The sequence below is a fragment of the Sabethes cyaneus genome, chromosome 3 (genome assembly GCF_943734655.1).
Source record: "Sabethes cyaneus chromosome 3, idSabCyanKW18_F2, whole genome shotgun sequence".
Lineage (NCBI taxonomy): Eukaryota > Metazoa > Arthropoda > Insecta > Diptera > Culicidae > Sabethes > Sabethes cyaneus.
Genome location: NC_071355.1, coordinates 4,720,273 through 4,737,730, shown reverse-complemented (window position 1 = coordinate 4,737,730; position 17,458 = coordinate 4,720,273). Strand labels below are relative to the sequence as shown.

At 41.5% G+C, this 17,458-nt stretch overlaps 1 protein-coding gene across 1 annotated transcript; it reads left to right on the top strand.

The window, feature by feature from the left end:
• Positions 1 to 4,394: 4,394 nt before the first annotated feature.
• On the top strand, positions 4,395 to 17,454 carry LOC128741556 (protein O-mannosyl-transferase TMTC4). The gene is made up of 5 exons (XM_053837465.1): positions 4,395 to 4,746; positions 4,812 to 5,301; positions 15,737 to 15,837; positions 15,900 to 16,937; positions 16,996 to 17,454. The coding sequence occupies exons 1-5, from the start codon at positions 4,693 to 4,695 to the stop codon at positions 17,437 to 17,439; spliced, it is 2,127 nt and encodes a 708-aa protein (XP_053693440.1). The 5' UTR covers positions 4,395 to 4,692; the 3' UTR covers positions 17,440 to 17,454.
• Positions 17,455 to 17,458: the final 4 nt, after the last annotated feature.

Below are 17,458 nucleotides of genomic sequence, written 5' to 3'. Positions count from 1 at the left end.
CAAAACGACAAAAAGACTATAAATATATGCCTTTGACTGAAGTAAAACAGTGACTATGCCAAAAAAGACACTAATTACGACGCCATCAATCCGAAAACACCACAAAAAGCAATAAAAAAATGCCAAAAGAATATTGTAAAGAGACAAAAGACGATGACAGAACACCAGATGTTGAACATAACGTAGAGCAGAATAGAACAGGGGTCAGTCCCGGCGTAGTGGTTAGCATTCACGCCGAGGACCCGGGCTCAAATCCCAACCCCGCAAAAGTCACGAATGACCCAAGCTGTTAAATCAAATAATCAAATCAAATCTATAATCAAATTAAAACAAAAAAAACGACAATACGAAATAATCAAACGACAAAAAATTAAAGATGAAATACGAAAAAACAAAGGCGAAAGGCGAATGACTAAAGTCAAGAGTATGCATTCTTGAATAATATAGAGAAAATTTAAAATGTATCATGAACTGATTTGATTCAAAAAACTATTCATTTCTTTCAAATACAATCAAGAACAGAACTTATGCGATAAAAGTGTCGCTTCTATCACTTTTCAGCAAAACTGAGAAACACTTTATACTAACAAACCTTTAAATACAGAACAAATGTCGGTCAAACCTCAAATCAAAAGTATGAATTAATATTTGACTAAGTTTTATAATTTATAACTTTTTCCTCTGTGAAACACAGATTGTAAAACTACGGATTTTCCTTCAGCAAAACCTGGCATCACTGCACGACGTTCGAAACTCCGTTTACGATAAATCACTTGACGCGTGGTAACATGATTTCTCCCGATGTGACTTCGAAATCATCAATGATGCTATAGCAAGTATTAATTGGCGCAGTCTTCTAGAATTGAGTTCCAGGTAAAACGAGATCCATCGTCCTTCTGGAATTTTGCTCAGATTTTGCTACCTACGACAGTCAAGTGGAATCCCGTCAAGTGTCTTCTATAAGGATAGTAAAGTATCTGAAGCTGTAGGTTCTGCCAATTTGTTTGCTGATTTCTTTAAAACTGTATACTACAGCGACCCCCCGACTATTCAAAACGAAGCAATCAGCAATATACCTACAAATGCTTAACTTGTTTCTTTCTTCGTTAACACTATCGACAAACGAAGTGTCTATCGCACTTACCGCAGTGGACTCTTCTAAAGACCCGGGACCTGATGGACTAGCTCCATTATTCCTGAAACATTCTGCCAAAGCGTTAGCATTGCCATAACGATGATTTTTAATAAGTCTCTCAGTAGCAGTAGATTTAATAGTTTGATTGAAAATGTAAATTAGTTTTAAGATACAATTAGTCTGTACTGCCTTGTGCCGAAGACTGTATAACAAATTAAATATCTAAATACTTCGTGGTTTTGAGCAATTCTTAAATTGAAATGAAATGAAATTGAAATTTTTGAAATCAAATTGTACTCATTGAGAGAAAAGTGCAAATTTAGTTTTTAAATCGAATTTAAAAATATTTGGCAGTGCTGCCGCTCAAAACTAATATTTTTTGGATTCTTGAACAATTTCCTTTAGAAATATGATAAAATAGTCTTTCTAAACCAAGTATTTCCAGCGATATAAGCAAAAGAAAATAAGAGGATTTGACAAAAACGTGTCTTTTCATTAAACATGGAGGTACTTCATTAATCGAGGGAACGTCCAATAGGCACGGAATTTAGGATTTTTTCTTGCTGATCTGAAACGAACAAGTTGACAAAATTTGGTTCAAATCCGAGAAGGTCGATTACAAGTTTATACTTTTTCTAGATCGCTTGACGTGGAATGACCCCTATTCATTACCTCGTTTTTCTCGTTTCCTTAACCGGATTTAATTTCTCATGTTTTCTGTGCCGTATTCTCTTTCTAGTATCGTTTTTCCTCTTTTTCTGTTCGTTTTCTCTCCGTTTCTTGTCCTAGTTTTAGTCCTTTGCATGAATTTTGACTTAAAAATGAATTATAAATTGAAATTAAACTAGATTTGAAATTTGACCTGGACATGAAATTAGATATGAAGTTTTACTTAAAATTAGAATTGTAATTTTTCCCCTTATTCTCTCACATGGTCTACCTGTTTTCTGTTCCGTTTTTTCTTTTTTCTTGATCCGTTTTTCCATAGTTTTTCTCCTTCTCTGTATCGTTTTTGTTTGTTTTTGGTCTCCCTTTTGTTCCTTTTTCTTCTAGTTTCCCTTTTTTACTTCCTGCATTTTTCATTGTTCCGTTGATCTACGTTTTGAGCCCCATTTTTATGTCATTTTCTTTTCCGTTTTCCGTCTTTTTATTTCCCTTTTGCTTGTTTTTCTAACCCATTTCAAATCCTTTCTTTCTCATTTTTCAACTTCGTTCTTTTGTGGCTTGTGTGGTTATTTTGTTTCTGGCTCGCTTTTTTTCCTTTGCTATCTGGTTTTATTTTTTTATCTCCTGTTTTTCTTCTTTTGCCCGTTTTCGTTGATTGCATTTTTTCTTCTTTTACTGTTCCACTTTTCTGCTTTTTATCTAATTTTTCTTCTTCAATAGACCTTTTCACTCCCTCGTTTCTCCTTTTTCAGTCCACTGTTTCCGCTTTTTTCCTCCTCCTTTTCAGTTTTATATCTTTTAGAATCTTGTTTCGTCTTTTTTTGCCTTTTTAACTCCTCTTCTATTTTTTCGTTTCCGTTTATTCCATTCTTTATCGTACTACGTCCTTTCCGTTTCCATTTTTTCTCGCTATTCATTCTGTTCTCGTGCTCCTTTTCCTACTATTTATTCCATTTCTATTTCTTTCCATTTTCATTCTCGTTTTTCTGTCTGGTAAAAACAAGTAAAATGGTTTTTCTTACCTTTTTCTTGACCAATTTTTTCTTTTATGCCTCTTTTTTCCCACTTTTTCTCCCATTTTTCCCCTCCCTTGTCTTTTCCTGAAAAACAAATGAAAACAGAGGATAAAATAGATAAAACAGATAAAGTGGCAAAAAAAAGATGTGGCAGAAAACAATCACAGGACAAACAGACGAAAATATGATAGTGAAAGAGTTTACGGAACAAAAAACCGATACTAGAAAAGAGGAAAAACGGATCTAAAAATGGTAAAAAAGAAAAAAGAAACAGCAAAGAGCAAACCGAAAGGAAAATCTGTACAAAGAGGATGAAGACTGGAACAAGTAACCAAAAGAAAGAGCAAACCGAGGACAAAAAAAAGAAAAACAAGTGAGAAAAGGAGAGAAACCTGATAGAAAAAGTAGGAAATGAAAAAGAAAAAGAAGGAAAACATTATGGAAAACTAGAGAAAAGAAAAACAGCGAGTGGGAAAAAAGATAACCGATAGAGGTATTACGAAAGTCGGGGAAAAGAGGAGAAAGATAGGACAAAATGGGATGGGAAAATGGGACAGAAAAAGCAGAGTTCCGGTAGAATTTTCGGGTTTCCATAGAACGATTCAACCGCTCCAACTCCCAACGCATACTTCTGCTTTTCCAGGTAGCGCTTTTCTCCCGGAAGATTTCGTTTCGCTGATTTGGTTCTGAAGTGTGGCACTTGGCCACCCGCACAATGTTCTTCTCGTCCATCATCGCCCTCCATTCATCGTCAAATCAATCGTTCCGTTGATTCCGTGCTACACTGCTAATGGCTGAGTCAATGGTATTCCAACAGTCCTTGAGAGAGGCTTCGTCCAGCCTGACCCCTTTCGGCAGCGCATTTCTGAGTGAGGGCGTTTAGAGTACTCTCTTGGATGTTGAGAGATCGGCAGTTCTACGTCCCGAGTTTCCAATTCCAGTTCCAGTCCGAATTTCTTTGTTCTTCGTTCATTGTATCTTGAACAATTTTGAACAAAATTCCTACAACTCCTACACCGCTCGGTAACATGAGTTTTCCTTGTAAAATATCAGATTATGAAAACAACAAACACGTAGCCTGTACACAGCCAATGTATTAGTATAACATTATTTTTCTCCTCCCACACTATCGGCACACAACCGCTAGTGAATCGAAATGTTGAAAGAAAAATGCAATGCACCCCAAATGCAAGGAGACGTACACAACCCACTTCCAGAACCAACCCATAGCTTTCACCCCACATACAGAAGGCGAAATACATTCACCTTAACCACACAGGCGGAAATCTCGATATCTCGGTTGTTCACGTATCCGGAAATTTCGCCGAGAGAGACCAAAAGGACAACAGGAGAACTGCGCGCTTTATGATAAAGAGCAGAGAGAGAGGGAGAAAATCAAAACGATCACACAACTACAGACGCAAGCCCTTGCAAAGATGCGTCCCGGTGAATTCCTAACACAAGTTGCACCCTCTTGCTTATTACTAGCTGACGGACGGTCACGGACGGCAGCCGCTGCTGCAGCAAACAGTGTATAAATTAGTAGTTTGTAGAACAATTACGTGCAGTGTTTTTTGAGCCAAACTTTTTAATTCGTTTGTTAACATTAGTGTACTGTGATTCACAATAATATAAACGAATTTCAGTTAAAATCAAGTCAAATATTTATCCGGAATTGAAAACCACCACACTCAATCCGATTCATACACACGGTCGGTGGTGAGTATAGGCAAACGTCAAAACTCAAATCGTGTTCATCACCACCGCAAGATCACCACGACACGATGAACACAAACAAACGGGAAGGGTTGAAGCCACAATCCACGCTCGTTGCAGAAGCATTTTAACTGAAATTACGATGCCGACTATTCGAAAATGGGCACCAATTATCGTCCGAATTTACTGCCCACTTTCGCATCATTAATACGTGTAAGTAGGAATTCAATTTTTATTGAACAAAACAATTTTAATAAGAACCATAAACCACGTTACAGTACGGATTGTTGGTGCTACTCTCGAGCTGTTGTTATCTTCCGTTCCGCAAGGGAACGTTCGTGTTCGACGACAGTGTGGCGATTGTGAAGAACAAGGATGTTATCGACAGCAGCACACCCCTGTGGGATGTTTTCCGGCACGACTTCTGGGGTACGAACATCACCGATGCGAGCAGCCACAAATCCTACCGGCCGCTGACCGTGCTAAGCTTCCGACGGGAGGTCGAACGGTACGGACTGGATGCAACCCACATGAAGACGACCAACTGGGCGCTTCATACGGTCGTCGGATTGCTGTTGCCGAAATGCTTCGAAGCTGTTAGTGGGAGCCGGCCAAGCCGGCCCTATGGCTTTGAGTACTGGGCTGCTGTGCTGTTTGTGGTGCATCCCATTCATACGGAAGCCGTTTCCGGAATAGTGGGACGGGCTGAACTGCTAGCCGCCTTTTGGTTCGTTTTAGGTGTGTTAGTTTATAGTAATTTGTTCGCAGGTGAGTTTGGTTTTGTGGTAAACTTTTAAATCATTAAATGGAACTTATAGTAAAACATACACTAGAAATCGCACTTTAAAACATTTAATTAAATTTGAATTTGGACTAGTTTTGGGCTAGTTTTAAATTGAACTGGGAATTGGACCAAAAATTAGATTTGCAATTAGACTTAAATTTGGAATAATTTGGACTGGAAGTTTTACTTAAAATTAGACATGAAATCGGAATTAAAATAGAATTTGAAACGTTTATTTAAAAACTTTAAAAAAAAATTAAATTTAAATTGCAATTAAATTACACTTGAAATTGTGTTTAAAATCGGACAACTTTTACGTCAAAGCTGATATTGACACAAAATTAGATATAATGCTTCACTTGAATTTAAAATTTAATTGAAGATTTAATCTGTATCCGTAAGATTAAATCCCGTTCAAATCATGGCCACGCTGCAGCTCCGGAAGTAAAAGAAGAAGACTCCGAGGATGGCGTAGACGTAGAGACGTTGAAGCTGAAAAAGACCAATCCGAAGTTCAAAACGGGCCAAACGAGCCAAAACGGGCTGGGGCAACAGCGATCGGGGCCGACGAAGGCTCAACTGGCGGCAAGAAACGGGATGACAATGAAACTGCCTCTTTTCTCAGGAAAACCGGAGGAATGGCCGCTGTTTTACAGTTCTTTTCAAGCCTCCAACAACGCGTGTCCAAACTGGCGAGCTTCGTTCTATTCGATCTAGTGGACAAACTCCCGGACAACGACAAACGTGACTGGGTGCGCTACAAACGCGGCGAAAGCTGGTGACACTACAGACTTTCACCAATTTCATTTCGGAGATTGTTTCCGATGCCTGTGAGGCAAACGTGTGCCTGGACTACAAGCTGCTGAGCAAACCCGTTGCGGAAGTTCGACCTGGAAAAGGGAAAGCGAAGGAGAACGGTGCAGTTTACAGCCATGGCGAAGGTTCGAGTGGGGTCGACAATGAAGAGCGAACGAAGTAGAGAAGTCCACAACCCTCTCCTACATCCGGTGCAAGGGGTAGTCAGCGCTCATATCCGGGTCGACAGTCTTACATTGTTTCGGATGATTCCTGTGAACCTTCACTGCGGCGAACGGACGGTTAGTTCCGGTCTGGTGGACCGACTGGGAGCTGTCGGCGTCGCGGAGAAGCTAACGATTAAATGAACGGCCGACATTGCACGAGTGGAGAAGGAGTCCCGACGGTTGAATCTTTGGGCGTCAGCGTTAGGTGCGGATGAAAAGCTGTTGCTGAAAACCGTTCCGATCGCGTCGTACAACGGACGGCCGGAAATGCTTATCGGCTTGAACAACATCCACACGTTCGCCCCGATTGAAGCGAAGATCGGCTCCGTAGCAGTGCGATGTAAACTCGGTTGGACTGTCTACGGGCCGAGGCAAGCAATCGCAGTTGAAGCAAGTGGAGCTAACCTTGGCGTTCACCGTGAAATCACTAACGAAAGTCTGCACGACCTTCTAAAAACCCATTACGCGTTGGAAGAATCGGTGGTGAGCGTGCCGCGGGAGTCAGCTGAAGACGAGAGAGCGCGGAAGATGTTGGAGCTAACCACCAAACGAATCGGCGATCGCTTCGATACTGGACTTCTATGGAACACAGATGATCCGCAGCTCAGCTGCGTAATCAGCTTTTTCGTTCCGCTGGGCATAGCGATTTATAAGCAACTGCATTCGTAAAAAGAATGGTAAGCGGATCATCACGACGAAGGGGACAGAAAAGCAACGGGTGCTGATCAAAGCTCAGTACTCTTCGGTCCAAAAGCCTCTTAGCCAGGAAGAATTCCAGAAGGCCGAGATCGTTCTGTGGAAACAAGCGCAGTTCAACCGTTTTCCAGACGAGATGAGTGTGTTGACGAAGAACTTGACACTGAAGCCAGGGCAGGAACCCGAAAGGATAGCGAGATCCAGCAGCATCTACAAGCTAACACCGGTCCTAGATCAGGACGGAATTCTACGGATGGGCGGCCGAATGGAGACGTCGACCGACATGCCGTTCGATAAGAGATTTCCCATCATCCTACCTCGAAAGCACGGGCTGACAGGAAAGCTAATTCAAGTCTACCACAAGAAACTCGGACATGGCAATCGGGAGACCGTGATGAATGAGCTTCGCCAGCGGTTCTGGATCCCGAACATCCGAAGTGCAGTTTTTCAAGTAACGCGACAGTGCATTCGGTGCAAAGTACACCGCTGTCTTCCAGTAGCTCCGCGGATGACTCCGCTTCCGATTCAGCGAGTAACGCCCTACCTTCGGTCATTTAGCGCGGTGTGCATAGACTATTTGGGTCCCATCGAAGTGACCGTCTGCCGGAAGAAGATGAAAAGGTGGGTCCATCCGGAGGTTCTGCAAAGCACATGGAGCTCCGGCAGAAATCTTTTCGGACAATGCCACGTGCTTCCGAGGTACCGCCCACGAGATGCAGAAAATTCACTACGGATGTGCATAAGCTCTAGCGAGCGATGCGCTCGTCGATGCGACAGCATTGCATTTCAATCCGCCAGCCACCTCGCACATGAGCGGAATATGGGAGCGGATGGTGCGGTCGGTGAAGGAAAGCGTTGGACGGTGGACGCACCCTCACAGATGAAGTGCTGCTGACGGTCCTTGCGGAGACGGAAAATGTGATTAATTCTCGACCGTTGACGTACATGCCGCAGGAGTCAGCCAACCAAGAAGCGATTACCCCGAACCATTTCCTACGGGGAACAGTAACGATAGCGGACATGAGAGTGGATAGTTCAATCGATGCTGCCGAAGCTCTACGAGATGTCTACAAGCGGTCCAAGGACCAAGAGAACCAGGATTGGGAAAGGTGGACCAAAGAATATCTGCCAACGTTGGCATCGCAACCAACGTCAATAAAGTCTTTGTTGACTTCTCTGTAGTATTTGACAAACGCCGCAACCTCTTGGAAACCTCAAGAACGTCACCAGGAAGATAGGCCGATGCTTCAATGATATTGAATTTTCCCCTGACGGTTGTGTACCTCAACTCTGATCGCGACGATGCCTGGTGTTATGAACTCTGTAATGGAAAAACAATTAATGTTTGCATTGACCAAGACAGCGGCCCCCGGAGAGTCATGCTTGTCATCATAAAATAACTTGCATGTACTTGTTTGAATACCTTGTATTCTTCCTTTGTAGACCCAGGGCTCTGGAATCAGGGCCAGATCCACACCGTCTTAGATAAACTTCCTGGAAAGTACTCCCGATGTAGCTTTCGCATGATGGAGGTTTATCTGCACAACCCTAGTGCTCTGGATTTTTGTTTTTGGGAGAGATGGAATCCTTGGAGGTTTAGGCCTCATGGAGGCCGCAGTTTTCTTACTACCAGTACCCGAACTCGCTTTGGATCGAGGGGGAGCTGGCTGCGTGTGGTCTCACCTTTCCCACTGATCTTACGGGAGTTTTCTGGGCCACTTGTGGAGACCACTTTTTTGGTTCCACTTGGCCTCAGCACCGCCAGACTGTTAAGATCCAAGGGAATGGGAGACTCACCTCGATGAGTCTTCTCTTAACCAGAATCTCTGTTAGGACCCCTTTGAGCGCGTTGTAAGACCCCCTTTTTAGTACCAATGGTGCCCCGATTATCAAAATTCTTGGAGTTTTGAGACTCAGTGCCAACGTACCCTTGATCTTCTTTGACTTCGATAGTGCTGGCCTCAGAAATTATTGCCTCCATGAGCTGGCTTGCGATTTGACGTTGCCTCGGATTTACTCTGCTCATTTCTGAACGCGGAATATTCTTTGCATCCAGAGCAACAAGTCTTGGTCCTTCCCAAAGTGAAAGGCTAGGAACCATTTTCGTTAACCAATCCGAGATTACCCGAGATTTGCTTTCGCACGTGCTGTCCCACTCGCTCTCGAGGGCATAGATTCCTCTTTGCCTTTTGGGGATCGGTTTTTCTCCACTATTAGGCAGCTCCAATCCACGTGATCTGTTATCTGACAAAGAGTCAGATTGTGTCAACACTTGCTCCCGTGCTTCCAGCAGACCCCTTTTCCTTTTCTGTGCTTTAGTCAGGTTACATCTCCACGGAATGTCACTCTCAGCTGAACCTTCCACTTTAGGTCCAGATCTGGCTACGACATTTATTCCGCCGTCTTCGTCGTCTGTCGACTCACAATGAGTCGGCGTGTTGAAGATAGAACAGGAACAGGACTGAACCTCTGCTAACGCATCGTTCAGATCCTGTTCCTCCCCTATTCTCATCTGATCCTCCTTCGCGTCTCTGTTTTCCGGCAGAGAGAGAGGCTGCCGGAGCCCTGTGGATTGTTTTGTTTATGATTCTCCATGTAAATCCCACGAGTAACTCGGTAAGAGATGGTCCACTGCATCAGTGACTGGCTTAATGCAGTAAGGGTGATTTACTGTGAATGGCGCCCTGGTACTCCACAGGTTCCGTTTGCGGCTGAGTATTTATTAAACCCCCTCCACCATTCATCCATCGGCACAGGTCGCGTCACACCTTGGATTAGGGGTTTATCCATTCAGATCTTTACGCAATGGATAACAGCTATTAAAACCATCCTCCTTTTGGAGGCTTTGGACCCTCTGCTTGATAAATAGTTTACAGCAAACCCCCTCGATCTTCTCTGGATTAGTTTGATAGCATATAATTATATTGATTACATTTTATACAATAATCATTCCCGGTAGAAAACCTATAAAAGCCATTATTAACTATTGTAAAGCCTCTTTCTCCATTTGGACGTCTAATAAAGTACATCGAACTTAAACTCGAGTCTGCGATTTATCAGTGGCGACGAGCGAGAATCGCCTAAGTATCGTGAGGAAAAACACGTGCTAAGATATGCTGCCCGGAGGAAGTAAGAAAACGGACGGCACGGAAGATGCCAGTGCACAGTGGTTCAAACAGCGAAATACGTTATCGTGTGATATTGCGCCAAAACGTGAAGTTTTTCGCATATAGTTTCTTTAGGAACATTTCTTGGTATAATAAGCCCCTTCTTGTGAGAGAAATCTTTGGGTGATTAATTCCCTTAAAAGTGAGATACGAAATTTATTTTCTCGTACATTCAAGATACAGGTTTGGTACTTTCGGCAAAGTTGTAGTAAATATTAATGCAAACAACTTTGTCAAAGACACCATACTTGTATCTCTTCATGGAAATTATCTATGAAGCGTTATTCGTGGACAAACCCTTTAAAACAGTTTCTAAACCCTGACTTATTCTGGTCAAATTTTACACGTTCATAGTGTTCTAGAAAGTTGTTTATCTTGCTAAAATCAATGTTTATGTAGAACATTGTTATACGTGATTTTCTGAAGTTTCGGAGATTTTGAGCTTTTTTTATGAAAAATAGTACTTTTTTGAGCTTAAATATTTCCCAAGGTGGCAAATGGTGGCAGATCAAACAACTCGTACTTAAAAGTACAACAAAAAGATGTGTTGCTTATTTTATTTTTGGTTTGAGAAAAGTTAATTGTTAACTGCTTGTTAATTCGTGTTTTCTAATTAAATAGTTATTTAGTCATTCCGAGAAAATTCGGCCATTTGGATTTCAGCCATTCGTGATTCGACCATTTGTGTTTCGGCCATTCGGTACCAGCCCATTATGAGTGTGATCTTTTGAAAAGACACCAATCGAAGGTATTGAACAAAATAGACTTAAGTTAGTTATTTAGAAGTCTTGCTCTTATTAATTGCGGCAAATAATTTTAAGTCTACATTCATTTTCGACTCGAAAATAGGCGAAAAAATTGCTGGTAACTCAACTTGTTAGAAAGAGATTGTCAACGTAAACAAAATGGCGTTTATTGCATTCGAAGTACATTTTAATTGTTCTATAAACATGACTGAGATGGATTTTTAAAACAACTATAACTTTTGAGGATACAAACGGATACAGACAATTGACACTTGCTTTCAAAGGTTTTTTGTTGTACTTTTAAGTAGGAGTTGTTTGGTCTGCCACCATTTGCCACCTTGGGAAATATTGAGGCTCAAATTAATACTATTTTTCATCAAAAATGCTCAAAATCTCCGAAACTGCGGAAAATCGCGTATAATAATGTTCTACAAAAACGTTGATTTTAGCAAGATAAACAACTTTCTAGAACACTATGAACACATGAAAGTTGACCAGAATAAGTCAAGATTTAAAAACTGTTTTGAAGGGTTTGTCCACGAATAACGCTTCATAGACAATTTCCATGAAGAGATACAAGTATGGTGTCTTTGACAAAGTTGTTTGTATTAATATTTACTACAACTTTGCCGAAAGTACCAAACCTGTATCTCGAATGTACGAGAAAATAAATTTCGTATCTCACTTTTAAGGGAATTAATCACCCAAAGGTTTCTCTCACAAGAAGGGGCTTATTATACCAAGAAATGTTCCTAAAGACACTATATGCGAAAAACTTCACGTTTCGGCGCTATGTCAAACGATCACGTATTTCGCTGTTTGGACCACTGTGCAGTGTGGTGAATAAATTAATTGGATCTTTGGAAAATTTCATCCCGAGCCAGCATTACGACAAGTTCATCTCCGGAATCACCAATACTAAGATTCAAAGGGAGCTAATGAAAAGTGATGATAGTTCGACCTTCGAGCAAGCGGTAGAAAATGCAAAAGTTTTGGAACAAATCGGAGAGGACACGGAGAAAGTGCCCAACAAACAATTTTTTTGAATAGTAGCTTGTTCAACCATTGTACAGCTAATTACTAAGTAACAAGCGTTTGACAAGCTGTTATTCATCAAAAAATGTTTGTTGGGTGAAGACGCGGAATGGTGCGGTAAATCGAGTAAATACAAACGCCGGTTCCTGTGCAAGGAGAGACAGAGACAGAACTCGAGGAAGAAGCAGCTCTTGAAAACGAAATTACTCAGCAGGTCAAGGTCAACGAAATTTGAACTCAAGGCAAGGTTCACAAAGAAATCTATCGGCAGTGCGCTGCTTCAACTGCTTCAAAATGGGCCACATCGCAAGATTCTGCAGATTCTCGAAGGAGAGGATCAATACCATGGCGAGAGTAACCGACGATGACGCTTCGAGCAATAGTTCGGAGTGTAGTCAAGCACGCGCTATCAACCACGTGGCGCCTGAAGCACTCTTCCATGAGCTTTGACTATATGGAAAGTCTATTTGTGTTGAGATAGATTCTGGGGCGTCGTATACAATCATGTCAGAAATTGATTATAGCAATAACTTTGCCCAGTATCCGCTTAAAAATTCCGAAATTCGATTGGTGGTTATGACAGGGGACAAGTTGCCCGATCAGGAGGCCATAACAAGATTATATCTAAAACATAACACATTTTGATATTTTTAATATATTATGTTACAAATCGAAAATAAACTAATTAGGAAGCAAATTCAAGTTTGTAACAGATTCAAATACAAGTAGCACATTGAGTTATGAATGAGCTATATAGATTTCACCACTAAGAATGACACCTTTCGCTTTAATAACAAAATATGTTACTTGCAAATTACTTTTATAACAAAATATGTTACTTGCAAAACTTATTTTAATTACCATCATCATTTTAAAAGTATATTAAATACGTCACTTCACAGTTACTAATACTTGCTAATATAGGTTTATAAGCTGTGTTATTTTTGGAATACCTTGAAATGTTGACAATTAACCTTTAACACAATGTGTTACAATTAAGATAAAATCATTACAGGGTTTGTTATGAATCAGATATTAATTAGAGGCAGTTTAGTTATAATTTTTGATATTTTAACCACTCACGGAGGCTAATTTATAACAACGGTTGTTAAAATATATTATATTATAGAAAATTTGATAACAAAACAACAAGATGTGTTACAGTTTTGTTAGGTCCTCCTGATCGGGTACCCACTTCCCAATATAAGTGATATTTTGGCAAATTTGAGTGATTTCCGATATTACGCTAAAATAGACCTATCGGGTGCATACATGCAAGTGAGGGTATCAGAAGAATCTCAAAAGTTTTTGAAGATTAACAACGACAAGGGACTTTATGAGTATCTGCGTCTGCCTTTTGGAATATCGAGTGCCGCGTCAACGTTTCAAGGTATAATGGATAAGATTTTAATCGATTTAAAAGGGGTTCAGTGCTATCTCGATGATATCCTCGTTGGAGGTGACACAGTCGAGGACTTAATAGAAAAAGTGTTTGAGCGGCTAAAGCAGTATAAAGTTAAAGTGAATTTGAAGAAATGGTCATGAAATCTCGGAGAATGGATTGAGCCCTTGTGAAGAAAAAGTAAAAGTGATTGCGAGAGTACCTAGGCCTAAAGACGCCACACAGCTTAAATCATATCTTGGAATGGTGAATTTTTACTCGAAATTTGTGCTCAATTTGTCTATACGGCTAACGCCTCTGTACGCGTTAATTAGGAAAAATACGCGGTTTTGTTGGACGAAAGACTGTGAACTTGTTTTCCAGCAGTCAATTACTCAAAAAGTTTTACAGTTGTACGACCCGAGGCTGCCAATCGTCGTTATTTGGAGCTGTTCTGTATCATAAAATAGGGAAAGTAGAGAAACCAGTGTTTTACGTCTCGAGCACATTATCACACGCGGAAAGGAATTTTCCAAACTTGCACAGAGACGCTTTGGCCATAGTGTTTGCGCTAACTAAGTTCGCAAAATATATATTCGGAAAGAGAATAATAGTGGTTACGGACAATAAGCCGTTGGTGTCGATTTTAACCAGAACGGGATTACACCGTTGGCCGCAGCCCGGCTTCAAAAGTACGCGTAAGCGATATCAATCTTTGACTTTGATATCGTTTATAGAAAAGGAGAGAAGATACCAGAAGCCGATGCCTTCAAGCAGCGGTTCCCAAATGGGGGTTCGCGAACCCCCAGGGGTTCGTCAAAACTTTAGTTCGCTGCAGAATAGTATAGGGAAACCCGTCAGGGGGTACGCGAACTGAAAAAAGGTTGGGAACCGCTGCCTTCAAGGTTACTAATTGAAGGCGAAACAGGTATAGATTCAGAAATTCGGATGAATAATTTTCGGGAAGAGATTTCCATTGATTGGAATGCAATTGGAAGAGAGACGCAGAAGGATAAGCTGTATCGAAAGCTGTTTAAGTGTGTCAGTGACGGTTGCGGTGAGTTCCATATCGACGGATGTCTCTTGTATTGCGAAAGAGCGATGGTGCCAATATAATGCCGGTAACGTGTTCTCGAGCTATTGCATGGCTGTCATCTGGGCATAGTTCGGATGAAGCAAATGGCGCGTAAATACGTGTATTAGCGTGGACTGGACGAAGCTGTGGAGAGATTCGTAAAGTCGTGCCGAGTTTGTAATGTGACTGGTAAAGCCGTTACTAAGGAAATTTCCAAGTGGGCTTCGGTTAACAGGCCCTTCGAAAGACTGCACTTAGATTTCTGCCATATTGCGGCAAAAACGTTGTTGGTAGTAATAGATTCATTTTCCAAATGGATGGATGTAGTGATTATGAGGAACACAGATGCTCAATCAGTGATTTGGATTCGTTGTTTCTAATTTTCGGTTATTGTGAGACTATCGTTTCAGATAACGGACCACCTTTTGGAAGCGTTATGTTTAAGAGGTGGGCAGTCCCGAACCAAATGGATTTGCTGAACGAGCGGTGGAGACCGCGAAGACGTCGCTCAGGAAGCTGCTCAACGATCAAAATTATAGGCACAAAAGCTTAAGTGATTTGATTAAAATTGTCTGCTGACATGTATTTTTAATTTTGACCCTGCGTCCCGCAACGCTACGTTGCGAAAACACAACGCTGGGCGTTAAGGGTATACCGTTTTTGCGGTACCTTCATTATTATGCATATAAATACTTCATATTTTTTTACCGTTAAATCAAACTTGGGATTTTTTTTTTGGATTTTGAGTTTTAATAAAGATTAAATGAACGAGTAGGAGTATTACATGTTGTGTTTTATGATAGATATCGAAACATTTGGGTTGGAGATCATCTTTGCAATAGATGCATAGTATGCAGTTTGAATGCTAAATACATGTCATCGCAGATGATTAAATGCCTACCAACACGTTCCGGAAAGGTTGTAACATTAAATGTGGGTCTATGAAACTGTCGTTGCTGTCACTCAATTCCTCCATGCATTCCGGATGCAAAGTTACTTTAACGATTTTATTACGCTCTTATCACAAAAAAAAATCTGTGCGACAGCACATAATTTTCCGACTTTTGTTCGGAGTTTTCCATCATCCCTTAACTTAAAATTGAACTTGAAACTGAAAAAAGATGAATTGGTTTTAAATTGGAATTGAAACTGGAATTGAAATTGGAATACAGAAATTATTTTGTGTGTGAGTTGCTTGGTAGTTTGGAAGTCTATCTGAAATTATTTGAAATCAATCGCGATCAAATTGTAGGTTAAACACAGAATTTCGATTTTCTTTTTTCGACTACATTTTCAGATACAGAAAGTTCAATTTGGAAACACGTGACTATAATGCTGGCAGTGTTCATCTGTACCGCAATATCAATACTTTGTAAAGAGACTGGTATTACCGTATTGGTAATTGCTTCTAGGTTCTAACCATCCTTCTGAAACTTTAATAACTTTTTTACCTTTTCCAGGCCACCTGTGCGGCACTCGACATGTTAACGCACATGAATACTCGTAGTTCTATAAGATCTATTTTAAGGAATAAAATTCTTTTAACTCGCGTCGTCCTACTGTTCCTTCTGACCTGCACCCTAATATACGGCCGACTGTGGGTTCAAAACTTTACCGGTCCACAGTTCCGCGATAAGGACAACCAGGTAGCGATAAGCCAGGGACTAACTAAAATCCTATCGCAAAACTATCTCTACAGCCTGAACCTATGGCTGCTGCTCTGCCCGGACTGGCTGAGCTTCGACTGGGCGTTGGATTCCATTCCGCTGGTCAGTTCACTCTCCGACTACAGAATACTGTTTGTGATAATGTTCTACACATTTGTGATAAGTCTAATTGTACGCACTAGAAGTCGAACGCACGCTCTCAGGGGCCTAGCCCTGATGATCATTCCTTTTCTTCCGGCCTGCGGCCTTGTTCGTGTTGGATTCGTGATAGCGGAACGTGTCCTGTACATTCCATCGCTTGGCTTTTGCTACCTGGTAGCGTTCGGATGCAAACAACTTTACACGAAAGCGAAAACGCAATGGATTCGCAGGCTGATCGGGTTAGGATTCTTTTTCGTTTGTCTAGTGTTTGTTTTGAGGACTATACAACGCTCCGCGTACTGGACTACGGAGCACCTTCTGTTTCGATCCGCTCTGCGAATAGTTCCAAACAACGCCAAAGTGCACTACAACATTGCCCGACTGGCAACGGATCATGGTGATCGGGAAACAGCTTTTGCTTTCTACAAACAAGCGATTCAACTGTACCCAGAGTACGAAGCGGCTCACATGAATTTGGGAAACTTGTACCGAGATATTCAGGACTACGATCAAGCATTGATGCATCTGAAAAAGGCAATCGAATTCCACGAAGACTTCCATACAGCGTGGATGAATCTGGGAATCGTGCATGCGGCGATGAAGAATTACGATGCGGCTCTCGATAGCTACCAGCGAGCTCTGCTCAAAAAGAAATACTATCCAAATTGTATGTTCAATCTGGGAAACTTGGTAAGAAACCTTTTGCTACACGATAAATTTTCTAGCTCACCTCTTGTTTTCCCCCCAGTACAACGACATGGGCAAGCATAAGCTGGCTTTGGCTACCTGGAACGAAACCGTTCACCAGGATCCACATCACATCAAGGCATGGAACAACATGGTCAACGTGTACGACAACGCTAACCTGCAGGAGCAGGTCCTCACCGTAACCGATCGTGCCCTGCAGCATCTGCCGGGAAACCCGACCCTGCTGGCTTCGAGGGCCACCGCTCTTGCCAAAATGGGAAAATACCAACAAGCGGAACGAATCTACGCCGACCTGATAGCCGCCAATCCTCGGGTGGAAAAATATCACCAAAACATGGGAGTGCTGTACCACCGCTGGGGCAAACTGGAGCAGGCCGAACACCTCTACCGGGAGGCCCTCAAGCTGAACCCACGTTCCGAAATGGCCAAAACTAACCTCGCCAAACTTTTAGCAACGAGCAGCAAGCGAAGAGGCAAATTTTAATCACTTCCAATAAACCGAA

What these genes read in the sequence shown, in the direction of transcription:
- LOC128741556 (XM_053837465.1), top strand. Translation starts at nt 4,693, where the DNA reads ATGGGCACCAATTATCGTCCGAATTTACTGCCCACTTTCGCATCATTA. An exon ending in CTTTCGCATCATTAATACGT is followed by an intron (nt 4,747 to 4,811) that starts GTAAGTAGGAAT and finishes ACCACGTTACAG; the next exon opens with TACGGATTGTTGGTGCTACT. An exon ending in TTATAGTAATTTGTTCGCAG is followed by an intron (nt 5,302 to 15,736) that starts GTGAGTTTGGTT and finishes CTACATTTTCAG; the next exon opens with ATACAGAAAGTTCAATTTGG.